This window comes from Ricinus communis, chromosome 9 (genome assembly GCF_019578655.1).
Source record: "Ricinus communis isolate WT05 ecotype wild-type chromosome 9, ASM1957865v1, whole genome shotgun sequence".
NCBI classification, from domain to species: domain Eukaryota; kingdom Viridiplantae; phylum Streptophyta; class Magnoliopsida; order Malpighiales; family Euphorbiaceae; genus Ricinus; species Ricinus communis.
Genome location: NC_063264.1, coordinates 9,795,880 through 9,818,957, shown reverse-complemented (window position 1 = coordinate 9,818,957; position 23,078 = coordinate 9,795,880). Strand labels below are relative to the sequence as shown.

The window sequence follows — 23,078 nt, the reverse complement described above, 5'->3', positions numbered from 1 at the left end:
ATTTAAATTTTAATTTAATTTAATAGACACGTCATTGTATTTTTGTTAGAACACAATAAAATTATAAAATACTTATTCGAAGATGTTACCTATATTGTTCGTGAAGCTACTGCAGACATCATCAATTAAATAATTACAGAATTTGATAATGTATTAGGTAGACTACCAAAAATTGTGTATATTCTTGAGACAAGTTTGCGTTAGGGTGACATGAATTGTTAAGATAAGGCAAAACCCCCTTAGATTTAATATATACCAGAGCTTACCACATTGAGTATAAGATGTGATTTCTTGTCAATAAATTAATAATTTTAGGTAAATCCTTAATTTGGAACTCAATTACCATAATAAGTACGTGGAATTGTGGTTTATACCCTACAAATCTTTAATATATATGCATGCTACCAAACTTAAGGACATGATCATGATGAGATTTTCTTTTTATTCTCTTGATGAATAGTCTCATCAACCAACTTTGGTATATGACAAATTATTATTATGTTGTTATTTTAATTTAAATGAAAGGTCAAATAAAGTTCATAATTTATCAATTAAATGATAATAATAATAGTAACATTTTATATCTTATTGAAAATTGATTATAAGTTTTGATGTGCTTATAAGAATTTAAATAAAATACTACTAATATTTAGGAGTTAATTTTCGGACCATGTGGACAGGGTCAACCCTGTCTCTAGTTGTTGAATGAGTGATTCATACAGACTCGATCTCTATAACTGGTATCCGTGTCAGTCCGAATATGAAACTAAGTGTTGTACGGAGCTAAGTATTACATCATGAAAAATCGGTAGAAATCACCTCTAAAATCCGTATGAACTATCATTGGAATTCATGACCGACTTAGTAGGCTATAATCATGAGCTATTGGGTTATCCAACTATGACGAGAGCCTCGGAGCTTCAAGTGGGAAGCTTGCAACATCCGTCCTACAAAATAAACTTAGTATCAGTTAGTATAACTCTTGGATTAATAAGGTTCTTTGCTAATATGCCATTAGCAAATGGATGGAATATTGAGACTTCCCCATAGTTTTTAGTTTTTGTTTCCAAAAAGTCACTTCATGTTCTTGGAATTTTTCTTGGCAATTAAATGTGATGTTGCCGATAGTGGAGTAAGAAGGGTCAACAAGCAAATGAGGGACAAAGAGTAGGAATAGTCAAAGTTCTCCTTACTCTCTGTGGCCAATTAATTTCATGAATGAATAATTGAGGCTGAGTGTCCAATCAAATGGGTGGAAAGTTTCTGCATATGGCAATAGATATGAAACAAATTATGGGGTTGTTAGAATCACTTTGTCAGTATTCACTGCAAAACCTTAAAAGTAAATCTCTGTTAATGATTAAATAATAGTTGACTAAAACCTCTTCTGTAATTGGTGGCCACTTCTCATTAATCTTTTCTCCAACTAAAAGAGGATCTTTAATTTGGTTAATTTATTTGTTTATTATGATTTTCTTCTAATAGTAAATATTTTTTTTTTAATTTTCCAAGGCTTAATAAATAAACTGAGAAGAAAATAAAAGGACAAATAAAAATCTTATGAAAGTATTTGCTTATAGAGTCAAAATGCTACTAAAATTAATAAGGGTTTTTCCTTGATTTAAGTCCTTCATTACACGTAAACCCAATATGAAAACTAAAGCATAGGATTGCAAAATATATGAAGAATTGATTTATTTTTAAATTCATTAATTTAATTCGTTAAAATTTTTAAAAGAATATTTTATCTTTTATAAAAATCATATTCGATACACTTTAAATTAAATTTAGATACATATATATTATTAAAAATTCATTAGTTTAGTTTTCACATAAGGGAAAGTAAATTTAAAACATAACCCTTTAACTCTCCGCACATGATTAAACATATTTAGTTTCAATTTCTTTAAGGAATTTTTTTTTTGATAAATTTTATGTTTGATCTGAATTGGGTTTTGGAAACCTATGTAATGGATGCTTATAGTATACTAAGTTTTAAATACTCGCCTGTGTTGCGGTTGCGGCTGACCTTAATTTTAACCATTTGTTACAATCCCCAAATATTTGGTTAGGGCAATTTATCAATGATTCAATGATGATTGAAAGAAGTATAAAGGTACTATGGAATTTGAACATTGAATTTGAAGAAGTTATGAATTTGAAACATTGACACTGTTTTCTCAATTGGTAAAGATGATTTTAGCTTGCCCTTGGACGTAGCATAGGCTAAATGGTCACAATGTGATATTCTATTAAATTGCTAACACATTATCTCATTTTTAAATTAATACAAAGGTACCATCTCAACTATACCTAAAACGAGAGAAAGTAAAGGTACTATGGAATTCATTCCTCAAAAAGGAAAAGAAAAAGAAAAGAAGTTCATTATTGTCTTAAAATAGAATTTAATTAGTTTTGAAATTTTATTATCAAGGCCTTAGCATACCAACTTTTGTTTAAAAATGTAAAAGATATATTAGATTCGTAATAACTAATTGGTATAAGTGGTTATTATTAGGTCTTTGGTCTAAAAAGAGAGCTCCATGAAACTTAGACGGAGATTTGAAATCTCCATTTCTGTTTCGATATAATTTTTTAATCTATTTATAATTTAGAAATAAATCACACATAAAACATCGAAATTATATTTTAAATTGAAAATCTATTTTCCCTCAAAAGTGTTTGAAATACTAAAAATATGGAAGTGTTTGATTTAGCTTTTGAGAGCTAAGTAATAGTTATTTGTCTTTGGATGTTAATTTATCTATTTAATAAATTACAAAATATTAGCAGCTGAGAGCTGATGGGCTATCTAACACTGATAAGCTTACACCTCATTTCCTTGTTCCTGAGCCCTACCAGTTAAGAGTGGACTAGTGGAATTGATAAGCTTGCCAATACCAAGTATATTCAAGGAGTAGATCTTGAAGAACTTGAAGCTTGAAATTTGACCATGGATGTTACTTGTTTGAATGAGAATTGGCAAAAAGCTTGTATGGTCACATATAAGAGATCTGCTTTCTGTGATCTAATCTATATGTCACACCTTATGATCATACATCTTTTTCCATGCCATATATGCTTATCCCAAACTTCTCTTTGATAAGAAAAATACCAAACTTATTATGAGAATCAACTGTGCACCTATAACATATTATGGTAAAAGATGATGGGACCAAATGAAGAAGGTACATTAACTTTTTATGTTCATATATATATATATACATATAGTATGGGTTTTAAATAGTTCAATATCATGCCTAATAACTTAGAGTTTTGCTAAATTTTATAATTTCGTTTACCTTTTCTATTGTATAAATCGAAGCAACACTTCCAAATTGATGGGTACTATAAGAATATAGCGTTGCAGTAAGAAACTCAAAAACCAAGATGGTATTTAATAATTTTATATTTATATACATGAATAAGTTTTTTAATTTCAGAAAGGTCTTATCTAATTTACGTATACATTAAATTAATAGAGAAATTATTAATTTATGTTATTATTTTTAAATAATTAATTATTTAATATTAAAATATAAAAAACTGACTTTATAGTAAAATGATTAACTTTATTTGAAAATATAATTTCTCCGAGCGTTTATTGATGCCTAACTTGCAATGTGCCCTGTCTGACCAAAGATCATCAATTCAATTTAGTTCCTGACTACATTCAGTATCCAATTGGCCAAAAAGGGAATGGATATCATATGGTAACTAGTGATCAACAGTCAATTGAGTGGTGAGGGACAATTGAAAAATGAGGGCTACCCTTCAAAGGACCCTTCGAAGCTTTTAATTTTGTTTTATTTAAGCTTTATTTTCTGAAATGAAATCATTGGAGCACGTGCTTGAAATGCATTCCTTCAAATCACATGTAAATAATTTCATGAAGATGATGTCTTCAATTTTGTTCACTATTAGCACCTGTTTGAAATTATTGTTAGAAATTTTGTTTTAATTGTTTTTTTCCAAAAGCATTACTTTATCTGTAAAAGTAGTTTTTGAAACGAAAAAACTTAAAAAGCAATTTGATTTATAATAAATTCTTTCAAATACTGATAAATAAATCAAATTAAAAAAGAATTACTTTCAAGTAGACCATAAATATAATTTCTTCATTTACGAAAATATAGTCGTTTTTTCTTTCACGTTTTATCTACTTTTTTAATTATTAACTTAGTAAGTAATTATTAAAAATATTTTTATTAATTGACATAGATATTATTACATTCCAGTAAATTTAACTTTTATAGAAAGTCTAACGAACGTATTTAAAAAACCAATGTAAAATTTATTCCGTTAACTGGGAAACTTATATTTTTTAATTCACATGCAAATTAAAAGTGAAGAAGAACTATTTTTCTAGTACATAAGGATTACCATTTTTTATAATTAACTTATCAAATAAATTTACAAACTTAAACTACACGATGCCATTGATTTAACAGAGACCTGAACACATGCATGCACTAATATTTTCAACACTCATTGGGTGGAAATCAGAGGCTCGTCAATTCAAAGTAGACAAAATCACTTCTTAGTTCATACTCACATTTCAAGAAAAATGTTCAACGAATCCATGGAAATATTACTATGAACATGTGCAAAAAAGAAAAAGAGAAAAAGAAAAGAAGAAAAATCATCTGTGACGATCAATACGTTGTGTGAAATGATGGAGCTTAGTGGTGCATTAATTGTGCAATGAAATGTATACATGAACAGGGCAACTTCAAAGGAATCTGTCCAGCTGCCATTAGTTTCTGTACATTTTTGGCTATTGGAAGGTTGAAGATGGAAAATTAATTAAAAGAGAAAGCTTTAACTTTTAGCTATGCTGCTATGGTCAATTCATACGCCGCTCTTCCTCTCTTTCTCCTTTTCTTATTTAATATTTAAAATTAATTTAATACGTGTTAAATAATTTTTTTTATAAATAATAAATATTATTTTAAAATTTTTAATATAATTATATATTTAAAATTTTAATTAAACTAAAATAACTATTATCACATGGTCTTGGATGGCTCTTTTTCTCTCTTTAATTTCCGTGGCTGCTGCTCTTCCAAAATGAAAAGATTGATTCGTAATTCAAAATTAACCTGAAAATATCCAGCAAGAAAACGAAAGCCCCCCAACCTCTTTAATTTGATGTAAAAAAGAAAACAAAAAGAAAAGAAGACCCCAACATTTGGAACTGATGCATGAATTTCAAACCTTTCATTAAAAAGATTATAATTTCATCAAAATCAGCAATGGACCATAGGTTATAGCGGGGCTAGCATACATTATTATCTTTTCTTGGCAGCAAGATTGCTTGTTATTTCGAAATTAATTAAACCACATAACATAACCAAATTAATTAATCGGCTAAATGAACGAATAAAATAGAACACCGCATTTTTATTGGATGGTCAAATATTTAAAATTAAAAGTTAAAATTTTAAGTTCGAAATCTTCTTTTCTTTTTAATTGTGCTGATCTATTTTCTATTTTATAAAATAATTTTTTTTTTTTCAATCTCATATTTAGCCATATTTATTTTAAAGAAAAAAAAAAAAAGGATAAAATGAAGTCGGCTGGAGCTAGCTAGGCAGCCAGCCAACCATGCATATATGTTGGTGCATGTTGTGGTCCTGTTACAGAGTCAAACCCTCGAGCCAAAATAATGCCTATGCAGCTCTACGTGGCACTTAAAATACGACTATCCCGTATGCAGATAAGGACTTCTTTTTGTTTACACAACTGTTGTAGAATATGAGACAGAAAGACAGAACAAGAGAGAGAGAGTTTAATGGGAGACCAGGACGAATGAGCCTTTTATTTGTTTTTATTTTCTTAAAATTTGCTAAATAAAATGCAGTTGCTATGAATCTTTCTCCTGTCTTTTTATTATCAAATATTTACATAATTAAAAAAATTAAAAGTTAAATTAGTAACTGTTTGTGCTTTAAAATATGAAAAATATTTAAAAATTCAGTTTACTACATTATTAGTAAATAAAAATAATTAAATAATGATGTGTCGTATTTATTAATCTTAATTATCAATAATTAATAATAAAATAAATAAAAATAATAATACTTAATAAATAATAAACACTTTATAGTGCTAAAATCCCGTCTAAGCCTATCGAAACTCTGGAATAACCAATGATTTGCTGCCACATTATAGATTTCAATTAGTCTGTGACTTTGTATAAGTATACATTTAAAATTGTGGCCGAAATTGGGACTCGCAAACAATCTATATAGTGGACTTTTATCTTAATTTGTTTTGGGCGTATGTGAATCTTTCTTTAATTAAAAAGACACGTATAAACCAATTGTTAGTCAAAGTGGTATTGGAGAATTTACCCCTTACTTTAATAATATAGATTTAATTTTAGATCACTAATATGAATGCACATGATAAATATAAAATATAATAAAAAAATTTATAAAAATACTCTATATACAAATATCTTCTATATAATTATATAAAATTTTGATTATAATTTAAACCGGTCGTAAATAAAAATAAATTTTATATTATAGTAAACTGTAAATTTTTATAAGTCTTATCTCTATATAATAATATTTGTATATAATTTTTAAAATATATAATATATTATATTTTATCTTCTTAATTTTATTTATATAATATAGTAAAATATTAATATCTTTTATCTTTTATTATTATTATTTTATTAATAAAATTAAATATTAATTTTAAAAATATATTTTAATATTTAGGTTTTCGCTAAATTATAACCTTATTATAGTAAAATCCTGCAGAAACAAATATATGTAAAGTTTTTCAAAAGAGAAAGAAAAGAAAAAGACACGTATAATGTAATAAACAAAAGGCGGTACCAAATATTATTGACTTACCTCATTTGCTTGGCATACTCGAATTTCTTGTCATATATATTCAGTCAGAGCATATCTAAGCTTGCATTATATTATTTCACACAGGCATTTGAATATTATAGGCATAATAATAATTGCTCAATCTCGTTCTTAGTACATATATACACATCATGGGAAAATCTTCCTGCTGCGATAAAAATGGATTAAAGAAGGGTCCATGGACTGCTGAGGAAGATCAGAAGTTGATCGATTATATTCAGAAACATGGACATGGGCGATGGCGGATCCTCCCAAAGAATGCAGGTATTTTTTATACACATACTTTGCTTTTCCTTTTCTTTTCTTTTCTTTTTCTCTTTCATTTTTCTGCTTTTTAATTTTTAAAGATAATGAACGATCGGATTTCGAGCTCAAGACTTTACAGCTTTAGAGAGAATTTTAATAAGATTGTACTGAGAAAGTTTCATTTCTTGGTTAGACAGTGAATTTAACTAATGGGTTATTTCTGATGAATCTTATTACTGAACAGGTCTAAAAAGATGTGGGAAGAGTTGTCGTCTTCGCTGGACTAATTACTTAAGACCTGATATTAAAAGAGGAAAATTTTCTTTTGAGGAAGAACAGGCCATAATACAGATGCATAGTGTCTTGGGGAATAAGTGAGTGTGCATTTGGTTCTCTCTCAACTCTTGTTCTACATCTAAATTTATTTCTTCTTTTTATTTTTTTTTATCTTTCCGATAATATTTATAAAATGATTTATCATAGTTCAGTAAAAATATTTTAATTAGATAGAGAAAATAATATATGTCTGCACTTTTCTTATATCTTAAAACGCATTCTCATTGGTTTTGAATTTGAAATGAAAATAAAGATATCATTATTATTATTTTCAAATGTTGAGTCCATTAATTGTTCAAATAATAGATTACCTACTTCACAGACTAAATGTTTTTTTTTTTTTCCTTTTTTTAATTTATTAAAGAATGATCTATAGGATTATGCAAGTCAATGATATTCACAAGAACTAGCCAGTACTTGAAATAATAATATACCACTAATTAGTGTCTGAAGTTCTTCCTCATGTTTTCACTTTCTGTTAGGTGGTCAGCTATTGCTTCTCGCTTGCCTGGAAGAACTGATAATGAGATCAAGAACTACTGGAATACTCACATAAAGAAGAAGCTTTTAAGAATGGGAATTGACCCTGTAACTCATAAGCCACGGCTAGATCTTCTTCAACTATACTCGGTTCTTAACTCGTCTCAGATGAATATTTCAAGTTTGCTGGGAATCGGGTCCATGTTGAACCCGAATCTACTTAATCTAGCCACTTCTCTCTTACCATCTGATCGAGCCAGCAACCCAGATTCTAGTTCAAAAGATTTTCAGGAAAACCCATTTGAAAACATGCAACCAAACCAGCTGCAGAACCAGATTCAATCCTGTTCTCAAAATCTAAATGAAACCCAATTCCTGCAAGGCAATTTAGAGCAACTTTCTAGTAGCCAAACCAGTTTCAGTTGCCAAGGTTCATGGCAAACTAGTGGAAAATCTATTGATATGGGAGAGAGTTTCACACCATATTGTTGGTATGATGAGATGAGTGATCAAACTATACTGAAAACTTCGTTTGAAAACCTGTCAAATTTGGGTTTCGGCTCACTGCTATCAGCACCTTCCTCTAGCACAACTCCGTTGCAGTCTTCGTCAACAACATATATCAATGGTAGCATTGAAGACGAAAGGGATAGTTTCTGTAGCAATAATATGTTGCTGTTTGATATGCCAAATAGCTTGGATGTCAATGGTCTGTAGTGTTAATTAATGTTAGCTAGCTAAATATTTAATGAATGTTCAAGTCTTTTTTCTTTTTTTAAAAGAAAAAGACTTCATTTTCCTTTTACTTTTTGTCTGGATTTTGTGGATATTGAGTGCATGGAAGCATATTCTTGAAATTGCAGCTCAATAGGCAATATATTTATTTTGTCAAAAGACTTATTAAAATTATTTAATAAATTAATTAAATATAATCTTAAATAAAATGTTCTTAATTATGAGCATCATGTGCATAGCACGCAAAATGACCTAAATCATTTTTCTTTTACTAATGTAACTTTGGACATTACTTCCAAGGAGAAGTTAGAATAATAGGTAATGATAGATATGAAGATTAATTAAGTTATCATTTTCTATGTTGATTATATTATCAACGTAATCAGTTTTATTTTTATTTTATAAATATTTAATTAATTTATTATATAATTCTAAAATAATTTCTGCTTGTTTTAATTATAAATAATAATACGTTTATAAATAGATAAAATTTAATAAATTTTATTATTTTATAATTACTTTTAAAAGTAATGAATTAAATATTTTAAATATCTTTTTGAAATTTTGTATAATATTTTAAGATTTTATTAGTTTTAAAAAACTATTAATATAATAAAATAAAGATTATTTAAAAATTTATTAATTACTTTTTAGTATTATATTAATTAATACTATGAATATAATTAATATTACTATTATTTAGGATTATATATTATTATATAATTAGAGAATTAATTTATTAGTTAATATATATATTATAAATATAATCTAAAATGTCATTTTTTAGAATTATAATTATTTTCTAATTAGAATTAAAGATTTAATTAAAAACTATTTTTTTAGAATTAGAGTTAGTATTTAATTAGAATTGTAACATATTAATTAATAAATTAATAGACTAAGATAAAATTACATATAAACTTGATTATTTTTCCACTTCGCTTCGTCACCGCCACGTCAAGTGGCACAAGACCAGAAACAAACTAGGCTATTGCGACTTCATAATTTTATATACATGAAACTATGATACTGTACACATTAAGGGGGAAGCAATCAGTCGCAGAAGAAAAATCATAATTAAAATATTTATAACTATGAAAGATAAAAATTCCCATCCATAGGGATGAGCTTAAGAACTTCCATACACCAATCATGAGTAGCCTACAATAAAGCTTGTTTAAGACCGCTGGGAATAGCAAAAATATGCACCTTCCTAACACCTTCCCTTCCTCCTTGAACCCTAACTTATCTACAGGATATTCTGCTAGTAGCTCACCATCCGCCTTAGGACCATCTTTTCGCACAACCTCCATGCAATTTTATATGCAAAACTTAGCATAGAGACTAAAGCAGCGACATACGAAAGTAAATAGATTTTTTGCATAACTTTTGATGCCATCTTTATTTGATTGTACCCTGAGAAGCCATCCATAAAAGATAAGAATTTATGCCTCACTATATTATCAATTTAAATGTAAATATGTGGCAAAGGGAAATTATTTTTGGGACCGACTTTGTTAAGATTACGATGTCAACGCACATGCGGACTCTGTTGTCCTTTTTCAGGATAGGAACTATGTTGGCTAACCAGGGTATTTCTTCACTATAACAAATCCTACCTTTAGTTATTTTTCTACTTCTTCTTTGATTTTCATGTCTATTCGGACCTAATTCTTTCTCCTTAGTTTCTGCTTGACTAGCTTGGCATCAAAATGCAAAGGGATTTTATATTGAACTATGTATATACTGAATTCAGGTATATCATCATAGGACCATACAAAGGCATCATTGTATTCTTTCAAAAGGTCAATCAGGCTTGTTCCTTCTTCGAGAGTAAAATGAAAATGGTTCCTATCCCTAACCTTTTAGGTTCGTCTGTGGTCCCTAAATCAGTTGGTTGGGTTTTTTCTATTACCGATTGAGCCTTCCTTTCCTCTGATCTTTCCACCATTTCTAAGAGTTCCGGAGGAGTTCAACTATAGGTTTCTTCCTCATCTACTTGCATAAGGCAATGATCTTTGGAATGGGAGCTAAGATCTACTATTTTTTTCCTTTTTTAAAAGATTTTAAGCATCTCATCATCAACAAACTTTGACACGTAAGCAAACCTAGATTTCATTGCAAACCATTAGTTCCTTGATTACAGACACTCTGGCCCCCAGGGCTGAGCTCTCGACTTTAAAAATGAAAACAGACACTGACATGATAGACTTCATAGTTCAGACATCCTTTAAAGAGGTTATTACACTAAACAGGGACTCAACAGACTTGACTAAGACTAGTTCAAATATAACATTGATAGACTTTAGATGAGAAAAGAGAAGCCCACTTACATGGTGCACTATCAGATGGGATGATGAGAGTGGATGAGTCTTTTACCACTAGGTACGCAATTATCATGAACACCATCCCTTGTTCCCCTGCAGCACTGTCCTGGGTAAACATAAGTTGAAACTGAGTATATTCCTCAATCTCTAATTCAACAACCTTTTTTTATTTCTTCTCTAGGTACCAAATCAAGATCCCTGGTTGTTCCCACTGGTAGATTATTTTAGCTTTCCCCTCATCAAGTTTCCAGGTGCCTTTATTTATAAATAAATATTTCAAAACCTAGCACGTGATTTCAGCTAGCATTGATCCATGGCTCCGGAAAACCGAAAAGGGGAAAGTTATATCCTTCTTTGATAAATTACCCATGCAGAGTCTTTAGATATTTAAAAGCTTTATTACGATCCTCATCCTCTACTGGTCTTCTAAATTTTAGAGATATTCTTGCATAAGTATATACCCCAACCCAAAAGGTGGCTCAATTGCTTGGACATGATTTATGTTCACAATTCCTTGGTGATGCCGGCTGAGTCCTGATATAGAGAAATAGCTCATTGATTAAACATTTTCCCAACAAAGACATTATCAGTAGAAATAGGCAGGGGTAGATATTCCTTGACTATTTCTGCCAACTCCAAGTTCTCATCATGCTGAATTTCTAGCACTTGGATAGGGTCTAGAATTGATTCTTTTAGATTTCCAGAGATAGAAACAACACGATTCCCATATATGAACTTTAATTTCTAATGCAAATTAGAGGGGACCGCTTCTAGGGCATTAATCCACGACCTTCCAAGTAGCATGTTGAAGAAAGTCGGAATGTCCAATACTTGGAATTTTTTCTAATATAAGTGTGGAACTAACTAACTATAATGGAAAGGAGCAGAACCCAGTTGTTCTGAATAATAAATGGGTTGCAAAAAGGAATAAAGTCATTTTCATTAATTCAATTGATTGAGATACATGGATTTCAGGCATAATTCTTTCTCATAGATCTGAGTTCACGAGGTTTGATAGTTCAACTCTATCCATGTTGGTAAAAAGAAAGGCACCCCCTGAAAAGGCTCTTCTGATGATGTGCGGACCATTATAATCATAACTCGAGGTCCACTTTCCACGATGGTCGTTATGAATAGGGAGAATCTTTTTCAACACTAAATCCCCTCCTCTTCATAGTCGATTCATTAGGGTCGTCACCTTCTACCCAACCAATGGAAGTATCCACCGTTTTCTTTGTTTATTAAGCCTCATAGCTAAATTGTAGGACTTTCTAAAGAAAACTGTACTTGTAGTTTATCAACCACTCACAAGAGCACAAAGATCTTTGATTTAGCTCCTAAAGGTAATAATCCACCTAGCCGTGACAACAAAAGATACTTCTTCATAATTTCAACAAATTAGTTTCTTGGCCGTGAAATTTTGTTTGATGAAATTTATTAAAATAAAAATAATAGAATTGAAAGAGATATTTTATTTTATAAAATATATTTACTTGCTAATATGGAATTTATTTAAAAATTCTACCTATTCTATTAGAAATTAGTTCCATAAATTTGATTATATATAATTTTAAATTAATTTTTATTTTAATCAAAATACATAAATTTTAGATTTATAAATAATTGAACAAAAATTATGCCCGGGAAAGGAGAATAAGTAATCCACTGAGAAAAGAAAAAAAAATGGGTACCTTTTTCTTTAATATCAAGATAAATGCTTTAATATATTTTTTAAATGGGAAAAAGATCAATTAATCCTTGGGGCCAAATAAGTCAAACTTTATTTTTTTTAATAAATAAACTCATATTTTCTATTTAAGGGCCAAAAAATCTAAATTTTAGCTAAAATTAGTGAAAGTGGTTTAGCAAAATCGACGGTGATAATAGAATAGTGGCAACAATTACTAATTCTGATTTTTTAAATAAAGTTGAAAAAGATTTTTAAAATAAAAAAAATTAAAGAGTTTAATTTTCATTTTATATATTAATATCTATTTGGATTTTATTTTATTTTATTAATTTAAATAAAAGTATAATAAACATTATCATAGTTTTTTCAAAATCTGAATTGATATGATTTGTAAATGGATTTTCTTATCTAATTATCAAAATGGTTAAAATTAAACTTATTTGCCCCAAACAATAAGTTCAAAGGGATATTGCAGCCTTTGTCCTGCTTTAAATTATTTAGATAAATTAATCACCTCACCCTGTTATCTTTAATCCTTTTACTTTATTGATGATACGAAGCATGTGAACAATTTTATGACACAAATTGAAAATTAAGTACTATAACGGGAAATACACCTAAATGTAGGGACTGCGAATGAAATTTAAGGTAACAGGATGAATCATAAAGAAAGTCTAATTCCTAATTTTGGCTTATCGCTTGTTAGTAGAGTCCTAATAAAACTGGAATTTGAGTTCCTCATAAACTCTACAAATTCAACTACAAATAGCAGCAGTTGAGTTTTGGATTATTTCTTTGTCAAAGAAGGAAAAAAAAAAAAAAAAAAAGAGAAGAAGAAGAAGATCTTATCTTTCTTTCTAGACATGTCAATTCCTGTAGAACTGGTCGTGGAGATACTTGCAAAGCTACCCGTCAAGTCCTTGATGAGATTCAAAAGTGTCAGTAAATCATTGCACTCCATAATCACCGACTCAGAATTTGTCAAACTGCACTCCGGACCAGGTAGATTGTTATTGGTTACTTCTGCTTCTAAATTTCAATCCATAACATGTGAAGTGCTTTGGGGAAACAGCAGTGGCAATCATATAATACAGAATCTCGATCATCCTTGGGATGGAGATTTGGAATATTATCATGATTTCTACGTTCATGGTTCATGCAATGGTCTGATATGTTTAGATATACATGAACGGCTTAATTTCTATGGTCTATGCAATCGTAGAGATCTTTATTTATGGAACCCAACAACAAATGATTTCAAGGCGCTGCCTACAACATCCGATATTTCTATCATGTTTAATAATGTTGGTTTTGGTTATGATAACTCCATTGATGATTACAAGGTGGTAGTAATAGACCGTAGCACATGTGAGCTTAAAAGAACTAGATATATTATGATTTTCACTCTGAAAACAAATTCCTGGAGAAGGAAAGAGATTCAGGATGTTAAGTGTAGCCGTATCCAGTCTGGAAAAGGGATCCTGTGCAATGGGGCTCTTCACTGGACAAGTCATTCTGAAACTCATGGGGACATTGTTTTGGCCTTTAATTTGGCAATGGAGGAAATTGCAGAGCTGCCGCAACCAGATACAAACAGTCGATTAGATGATATAGCTGCCTCTGACGGAAAGATTTGTCTGTTCTATCTTCTCCCGAGGGAATGGAGAGTTGAAATCTGGATAATGAAGGAGTATGGTGTGAAGGCCTCTTACACTAAATTGACGACTGAAACAAGAGATGTAACATTTGGACCACTTCGCTCCTTAAGTGAGAATGGTGGAGCAGCAGCTATCTCATCTGGAGGAAAATTAATGAAGTACAGTCTTGAGAAAGCTATTTTGTATGATTCATTGTACTATGAAATTATTACTTACAATGAAAGTTTAGTTCCATTGAATCCCATTGATCAAGTGGGATGAGGATCATGATATTTACTCTTTTCTTTTCTTTCTTTTTGTTGTATTAACTTCCAAAAAATTAGTCAATTTTATTTTGCTATATATAGAGTCAATTTTATTTCAATTTCCTGAAATGGTGAATATAACAATTCAAGCCTTCAGTTATAGCTGCATCAGCTATACTTGTCGCTTGCACTCTTGGCCCTCGTTTAGAATACAAGGGACAATTTCACAGGCGAAGATTTCAAATCGGTAGAATAAACTTACAAGCAATCATACAATTCCTGTTCTTCACTTTTACTTGCATAGTCAGTCAAAGGTTTGAATACTGGTTGTATTGATGATGACTGAGATTTTCTCAGAAGAAAAGCTGCTGAAGCACCATCTTCAACTGGGATAGACGAGGTTTCCATACACAGACCCAGAAAGGTTGTGATACCTGAGATAGAAGAAAAGAACCCTTTGAATTTTGAACTGAATTGGATGAGTGATGAGATTTTCAGGACCTGACAATAGATCCATCTCTATTTCCACCTGAAGATGAAGATTGATGTAAAAGGACAGAATGAAGGTTGAGAAGGTTAGTGCATCTGAAGCTAATGTAGGGACATGTGTGAAGATTATAGAGCAAGCATAACTCATTCAACAGCTTTCATCAATCCTAGTTAGAAGTTTGTATACAGAGATGAATAATTTTCCATTGCTTATGATGTTTTAATTTTCAAGTTGAGCTATCTCTATGCTTATGAATGTCAGGTAATGTGCATGATCCAATCTATAACTAATCCTGATCAGTATTGCTAAAAGGGAAATGGTACAACAAAACTTGAATTTAGATTGAAGTTGAGCACAAAGCACAAAGTAGAAAATCTGATTTGATGAATCTACAGCTTAAAAGAAAAAGGAGAAAAATGAATCCACTTGCTTAAATCAAATAAATTGGACACTTTCATGTTTGATTCTGCAAATTAATCTTAGCCCAATAAATTAAAAGCAAAACTGAAGCATCCAAAACTTATGTTCAGCTAATGGTCTCACTATCAAACTGCTGGATGCAGGGCAAAATACTATGTCGTAAAGTGATATAATTTGGCAGTCACTGGACCAAATTAATGAAGCAGAATTTCCATGAAATTCTAAGGTATGTGGCAGAATATGATCCAAGTACACCCCATAAATAAATACTAGAAATTGATTGATCACAACTGTTGACGTGGAACACAGTGTGGGTCTAGAGAAAAAAAAAAAAACACTGCGGAGTTTGGTCCTATTGGTACAAATGTCCAATTCAATTTGGTCGGTGAAAAAATCAACAGTACTTCTTTCTTTCTTTGCTTTTTTTCTTCTTCTCCTGTTCATAAGACTAACATTATGCATGGATGAGACCCAATTCCAAAGGAAGAGAATTGATGGAGAATAAGGTATCCTTATGTACTCTAATTTGGAGTATAAAAAAATTTTAACTTACAAAAAAGAATTAATATATATACATAAAATCTTTTTTATCGTTTGTTTCTAATAATAATATAAAAATTATCATATTTTATATAAATTTTAAATTATCTTTCATTAGATTTTCATATTTTTTTATTTTGTTACAATAAAAAGGACTGCTGCTTCATATAAGGTATGTCTCTTTTTTTTTTTTCTTTTACGTAAAAATTATATATTTTATAGCTATTATTTAATGATATTTTTTATAATTAATTATTTCATGTTTTTGTCAAGGTAAAAAAATTATATGCATTTCATTATAAAATTATTTAAAATTAAATATTATAATTAATTAAAATTTATAAAATTTGTATGTATTTTATCATGTAATAATATATTTAATTTGAGACTTATATATTAATTTAAGAATTGTTATATCTTTTAATAATTATTATTTTCTTTCCGTCCTATTCATCTAAATAAATTTTACATATTTTTTTCCCTTTTCTTTAATGATTATTTTTACATAATAGAATAATAATTTTCTCAATTATTTTCTTCGACTTCCTTCTCTTCCCTTTAAATTACCTTTCTTTCTCCTCCATTTTTCATTGCCATATATAATGTAAAGAAAAAAGGAATACCCTGAAATTGTCCCTTGTAAGAGAAAAACATACAGAAAAAAAATAAAATCCATCGATCGATAAGGACTGAAAATGATTTTCTTCCAAGAGTGAAATTTTGACTTGCTAAGTATGATTATTGAGTTGCATACACACACAATACAACCAATCAATATCTGATAGACATAGTGCATTCAAAACGTGTCCCATGCATTTTGAACTTTGGTGATATCTTTGACTTAAAATTCATCATGCACCACGATGTAAAATAATCAAGCGGGTAATTCTTACTTAGACTTTATATATATTTATTATTATTTTAAAATAAACAAGTATCTATTAATTTTAAATAATAGAGAATATATCAATCATCCACTGCTAAAATTTAAAAGGCTCATAATATTTATCACTCTTACTTATTACGATATATATATTAAATCTAAATAAAAAAATTCTTATTCAAATGCTTTGCAATAGATTCTCTTAAGAATTAAATGGCAGGCTTATATGAGTTGTTCCAATATTATCCTAAAACTAATACTTTTTGAAAAATAGAGTTTCAACTTCACAAGTTTACAGGAAAAGGAAGATGATAGGAAAAATATTAGAACTAACAAAAATGTGCAAAAGAAGCCTACTTTGCTGGGCAACTTGATTTAACAACTAAATCCTCTGGCTATCAGTGTCTTCATCCACTGGTCCAATCTCAAGGAGAACTTCCAAATTGTGCTGGCTTCCCTCGTCCTTTTTCTGGCATAAGAAGGCACATACAAAAGTGAAAAACATTAATAATGCATATGCCACAGAGTTTCTTGTGAGGCGTATATCGTTTTTGCTTTCTTGCCTTGCTTAACTTTAAAAAATAAATGTAAAACACATAAACAATGAAATACAGATGTGGGGTTGTATGTACCTTTGTTGGTCTAAGTCTTCTGGTTTAGAATTTCCAGGACCAAAAATACTCTGCATTAGCTTCAGATTTCATTTACCAACACTCCTATGCCACAAATAACACCATATTATTCTTTTTTGTTGTAGTATAATGGCAGACCGTTCTACAATTTTTAATATGTGATATTTTAAATAAAAAGAGATATGTGATTATAAATCATGACAAGAAAATATTTTACTATTAGAAAATATTAATAATGTAAATTTGGTTATCTATTATTATTATTATTATTATTATTATTATTATTATTATTATAGAACTCTTAATTTGACAAAGCGACATAATTTGGCAATTAATGGACAAAATTAATGAAGCATAATTTCCAGGAAATGGAAAGCCATTTGGTTGAATATGATCCAAGTACACATTATAAATACTAGAAATTGATTGATCAGAAGTGTTAACGCGGAACACAGAATGTGGGTCTAGACAAAAACACTACGGAATTTGTTCCTATTGGTGCATATGTCCAATTCAATTTGGTCTGTGAGCAATTTCAGGCTATTCCCACCCTACCCATTCACATCAACAGTACTGTTCTTTCTTTCTTTCTTTCTTTTTCTGTTCATTAGATTATAGAAAAGAAAATACCCGGAAACTGTTCTTTATAAGAGAAAAGCAGACAGAAAAAAGATCCATCGATCAATAAGGACCAAAAAATTATAGTCAACGGGCTCTTTTTCAATGATTTCTTACTACACATGCTACATGTCATAAAGTCCACCGCATACTACACGGCTGAGTTTTCCTCTTGGCATAGATAAAATCAAGAATCGAGTAAAAAAACAACACGAAAACCCTTGTAATTGCGTGCTGTTAAAGAAAATTCTGAATTCAGATGTGTTGCTCTCAGGTACCAAAATTGAAAGCTGTAGCTGTCAGGTTGTTAATTGAAATCCTTGAATTAAGTCTTAGAGCTTCGTGTATTGACCATTGGTATAGCTAAGTTCCCCTGCTTAGTATATCAATGGATGACACCTCCATACTTGTTATATTTTGCTCTTATCTGTTGCTTAGTATAACAACATCCACTGCAGCCGACACCATAAATATAACTCAATCTGTCACAGACGGCGAGACCCTAGTTTCAGCTGGTGAAAGCTTCAAACTTGGATTTTTCAGCCCAGGAAACTCTAGAACTCGATACTTAGGGATATGGTACAACAAAGTATCTGTCATGACCGTAGTTTGGGTTGCCAACAGAGAAACCCCGCTCATCGATTCTTCAGGCGTTCTAAAAATTACTGATCATAGGATTCTAGCACTTCTCAATCATAATGGGAGCAAGATTTGGTCTTCCAATGTCACAATGGCTGCTAGGAATCCTGTTGCCCAGCTTTTAGATTCAGGTAATCTTATTGTGAAAGATGAGGGTGATGATAACCCAGAAAATTTCTTGTGGCAGAGTTTTGATTATCCATGTAACACGCTCCTACCTGGAATGAAGCTTGGCAGAAATATAGCAACAGGCTTGGATAGATACATATCATCATGGAAGACACCATCTGATCCTTCGCGAGGTAATTTCACATATGGATTGGATCCTGCTGGTTATCCTGAGATGATTCTGAGAGAGAATTCTATCGAGCGGTTTCGGGCTGGACCATGGAACGGCCGGAGCTACAGCGGGACATCTCAACTAAACGTAAATCCTATTTTCAAGTATGAATTTGTAATTAACGAGACAGAAATTTATTATGATTTTCAGCTTCTTAATAGCTCAGTTCTGTCGAGAATGGTAATAAATGAGAATGGCATTCTCCAACGTTTTATATGGGCTGAGAGAGAACGTAAGTGGCGGCTTTATTTTACTATACAAACTGATGACTGTGACCAATATGCACTTTGTGGTGCGTTTGCTAGCTGCAATATTAAGAGCAATCCATATTGTAGTTGCTTGAACGGATTTGTACCAAAATTTCCTAAAGAGTGGGATCAAGCAGATTGGTCAGGTGGTTGTGTAAGAAAGACTCCACTGAATTGCTCCAGTGATGGGTTTCAAAAGTACTTAGCTTTTAAGTTGCCAGAAACGCGAAAATCCTGGTTTAACAGGAGTATGAATCTCGAGGACTGCAAGAACATGTGCGTGAAGAACTGCTCCTGTACAGTTTATGCCAATTTGGACATTAGAGAAGGAGAAAGTGGGTGCCTGCTCTGGTTCAGTGATGTGATAGACACTACAGAGTTGGATGGAGATGGCCAAGATATATATATAAGGATGTCTGCATCACAATTAGGTATGAAGTTATCCTCAGCCCTTTAAACCTAGTTCCTGATTTTAAGGTTCTAAAATCTTAGTCAAAATGTTACTAATTCAGTAGCCGAGTAGTTTATCATTTATAACTTAGCAGGGATAGCCTAGTTCTAAGTAATTCAACGAATACTTCGACCTTCACCTTGAAATATAATGTACTAATCTGCTAAGCATACTGGCGACTTCTAAAGCTAGACTATGTTCTTAGACAGCTATCTTTTGATTTTTTGGACAATGAATGCATAAGCAATGATTTCCTGTTGTTAATGTCTTACTTAAAACCAGTTATTCTGATTCTACTGCGCTAGGTGTAGCTCATGATGATGATCCGAAGATTCAGAGTAAATCCAATGTCAAGAAACAAATGAGAATCATTCTAAGCTCTTTGCTATCAGCAGGAATGATGTCCTTGAGCCTAGCTGTGATCTTGTATGTTTGGAGAAAGAAGCAGAAGAAAGAAGGTATAAAATTCAATCCTCTCAAGTTCTAATTTCTAAATTACTGTAAGATATAATCGTAGTAATGTAAGAGACGATAATGGAATTGGTAAATATCACACTGACACTACACTGGAAACTGTAGTGTAAGGAAATAATTCGAATTAGAGAAAAAAGAGTCAGAGATAGCTTGTTTCTTTTTCTTTTTAAAGATTTTAATTCATACCTATTCAATTTATCAGGAAAAGCAATAGGAATTCTAGAAATAAGTGCAAACGACAAGGGGGAGAAGGAAGAACTGAAATTACCTCTGTTTGATTTTGGCACCATTGCTTGCGCCACCTGTAACTTCTCTGACGCCAATAAACTTGGAGAAGGCGGCTTTGGACTTGTTTTTAAGATAAGAATCTGATAGAAGTAGTGAAATAGATTCCCAATTGCATTCTGGAAACTCTTGTCAAAAAAATTTTAACCAACAGTACTTACCCTCTTTTATTCAAAACCTGGGGATGGTTTAGCAAGTTTTCTAACTTGAAAGGCTAAAAAGATGCAAGTAGAGTAGCACCAAGCATTAAATCAGATCTCTAAATCTTATAAACAAAAGAAGTCTTATGGTGTGTTTACTCTAACAGGGGAATTTGAAAGATGGACAAGAAATAGCTGTCAGGAGGCTCTCAAAGAATTCAAACCAAGGAGTGGATGAGTTCATGAATGAAGTCTTGCATATCGCCAAACTTCAGCACCGGAATCTGGTGAGGCTTCTAGGATGCTGCATTCAATCAGAAGAGAAGTTGCTGATCTATGAGTTTATGCCTAACAAAAGCTTGGACTTCTTTATTTTTGGTTTGGATCTTCCCAAAACCTTGCATTTTCGATTATCTTTTACCATTTTGGCATAGAAAGTCTAAAGCTCCCATTTTTTGTACTAAAGGCCTACATGCAAGTTTTGGTTGCTAGATAAATTGGGAACAAGTGTCAATAGATTGCAGGAGAAGGTTGTATCTCATTTTATCACAAGCAGGATCCCAAGAAAATGTACATTAACTTTGGGAGACGTGCATATCAAATTGTTAATCATGCATTACAAATTCTCGCTCCCTTTTCCTATATACTTGCATGTCTGATTATTAGAAGGGTAAAAATGTTGGACAGATCAAACAAAGAGCAAGCTACTAGACTGGCCTAAGCGATACCACATTATCAATGGAATTGCACGTGGACTCCTTTACCTGCACCAAGATTCCAGGCTTAGAATAATTCACCGAGATCTAAAAGCAGGCAATATTTTATTGGATTATGAAATGAATCCAAAAATTTCAGACTTTGGCCCTGCTAGATGTTTCTGGGGAAATGAAACTGAAGCCAGTACGGATAAGGTGGTGGGAACACAGTAAGCACCTCTTACCATTTCTCTGTGTGTGTGTGTGTGTGTGTGTTGTGTCCTCATAGACTTTACTGATCATGAGTTTCTGTAGTGGTTACATGTCCCCAGAGTATGCAATTGATGGTCTCTACTCGATGAAATCGGATGTGTTCAGCTTTGGTGTGATTGTGCTAGAAATTGTGAGTGGAAAAAGAAACAGAGGATTCTATCATCCAGAGCATCAGCTTAACCTTCTTGGGCATGTAATTATCATATCCTTATTGTTTTAGCCTTTAGTATATATGAATCTGTCATAACAACAGTGATGACAATTGTTTAGGCATGGAAACTACATAAGGATGGAAGGTCTACTGAAATGATTGATGGGTCGATGATAAATTCATGCAACCTATCTGAAGTGCTACGATCAGTTCATGTTGGTCTACTTTGTGTTCAGCAAAGTCTGGAAGATAGGCCAAGCATGTCAGCTGCTGTTTATATGTTGAGTGGCGAAAGTGCATTGCCTGAGCCTAAGCAACCAGGATTCTTCACAGAAAGGGATTGCACCGAAGCGAATTCCTCATCGAGCATCAAAAACTTTAATTCGTCTAATGGCCTCACTATCACACTACCAGATGCACGATAAATCCTGCATCACAGTGGTTTACCTGTCCTGTTGTTTTTGCAGGGTCACTTTCTTCAGTGTCCTCACATTCTACCAAGTGTGATCTTTACCCGAGTCTCAGTCCCCGAACTATCCCAGGTGGCATGAAGCACTTGCATGCGGTGCAAGAAACATGACGAAATGCAACAAAATGAAGCTTTAAATTTGTCGTTTTTATCCTACGTCAGTCATTGTAATCAATGTAACTTCATTTGACAGAAAAATGATTCATGTTTTCTCCAGGAAGATTCTCTACTTCAATCAATGCTCTTACTGATCACATCAAAGTTACCAAATAAAGCTTAATAAACCAATATCAATCCTTGAACATAAATAAAAGGAAGGAGATAGGCATAGCTCAAACAACTGAATACTAAAGCATTCCCCTTTTAACAATACTGAACACATTCACAGGCAAAGAGATAGCCCAATCATCCTAAAACATTCACAAGCTAGAAGAAAGCAAAAAATTAATACCATGAGATCATAATGGAATTAGTGAATCTTGAACCTCCATAGTATCGCATTCAATCAAAAATTATGGCAAGCCATGGGAATTCATCAATCTATGTTAAACCTTCTAACTAGAATGACGAGAGTTCTTGAATGAATTCTGCTGTAGTGTTCTCATAGGCAAGATTAAGCGTTTCCTACCTTACCTTACCTTACCTTCCCCAATCTTCAATCCATCTTCTTAAAGCAGTTGAATTTCGTGCTTTTATATAGATAATCCTTTACTATACGAGTAA

The 23,078-nt window shown here is 31.4% G+C and overlaps 3 protein-coding genes across 3 annotated transcripts; all 3 read left to right on the top strand.

Moving 5' to 3' along the window:
• The first annotated feature begins 6,965 nt into the window (after positions 1-6,965).
• On the top strand, positions 6,966-8,757 carry LOC8282923 (transcription factor MYB41-like). The gene is made up of 3 exons (XM_025158560.2): positions 6,966-7,154; positions 7,381-7,510; positions 7,955-8,757. Exons 1-3 carry the CDS (start codon positions 7,022-7,024, stop codon positions 8,667-8,669), a joined length of 978 nt encoding a protein of 325 aa, XP_025014328.2. The 5' UTR covers positions 6,966-7,021; the 3' UTR covers positions 8,670-8,757.
• A 4,324-nt stretch (positions 8,758-13,081) lies between these two features.
• On the top strand, positions 13,082-15,176 carry LOC8282924 (F-box/kelch-repeat protein At3g23880). The gene has a single exon (XM_002525734.2). The coding sequence runs from the start codon at positions 13,568-13,570 to the stop codon at positions 14,621-14,623; it is 1,056 nt and encodes a 351-aa protein (XP_002525780.1). The 5' UTR covers positions 13,082-13,567; the 3' UTR covers positions 14,624-15,176.
• A 2,936-nt stretch (positions 15,177-18,112) lies between these two features.
• Positions 18,113-22,571, top strand: LOC8282925 (G-type lectin S-receptor-like serine/threonine-protein kinase At4g27290). Its single transcript, XM_048378780.1, has 7 exons — positions 18,113-19,848; positions 20,180-20,326; positions 20,545-20,700; positions 20,933-21,145; positions 21,455-21,692; positions 21,778-21,928; positions 22,006-22,571. The coding sequence occupies exons 1-7, from the start codon at positions 18,579-18,581 to the stop codon at positions 22,309-22,311; spliced, it is 2,481 nt and encodes an 826-aa protein (XP_048234737.1). The 5' UTR covers positions 18,113-18,578; the 3' UTR covers positions 22,312-22,571.
• Positions 22,572-23,078: the final 507 nt, after the last annotated feature.

Coding starts and splice junctions, on each gene's coding strand:
- LOC8282923 (XM_025158560.2), top strand. CDS start 7,022: ATGGGAAAATCTTCCTGCTGCGATAAAAATGGATTAAAGAAGGGTCCA. Junction 7,155..7,380: donor GATCCTCCCAAAGAATGCAG/GTATTTTTTATA, acceptor ATTACTGAACAG/GTCTAAAAAGATGTGGGAAG. Junction 7,511..7,954: donor CATAGTGTCTTGGGGAATAA/GTGAGTGTGCAT, acceptor ACTTTCTGTTAG/GTGGTCAGCTATTGCTTCTC.
- LOC8282925 (XM_048378780.1), top strand. CDS start 18,579: ATGGATGACACCTCCATACTTGTTATATTTTGCTCTTATCTGTTGCTT. Junction 20,327..20,544: donor AAAGAAGCAGAAGAAAGAAG/GTATAAAATTCA, acceptor TCAATTTATCAG/GAAAAGCAATAGGAATTCTA. Junction 21,146..21,454: donor CTTGGACTTCTTTATTTTTG/GTTTGGATCTTC, acceptor AATGTTGGACAG/ATCAAACAAAGAGCAAGCTA.
- LOC8282924 (XM_002525734.2), top strand. CDS start 13,568: ATGTCAATTCCTGTAGAACTGGTCGTGGAGATACTTGCAAAGCTACCC.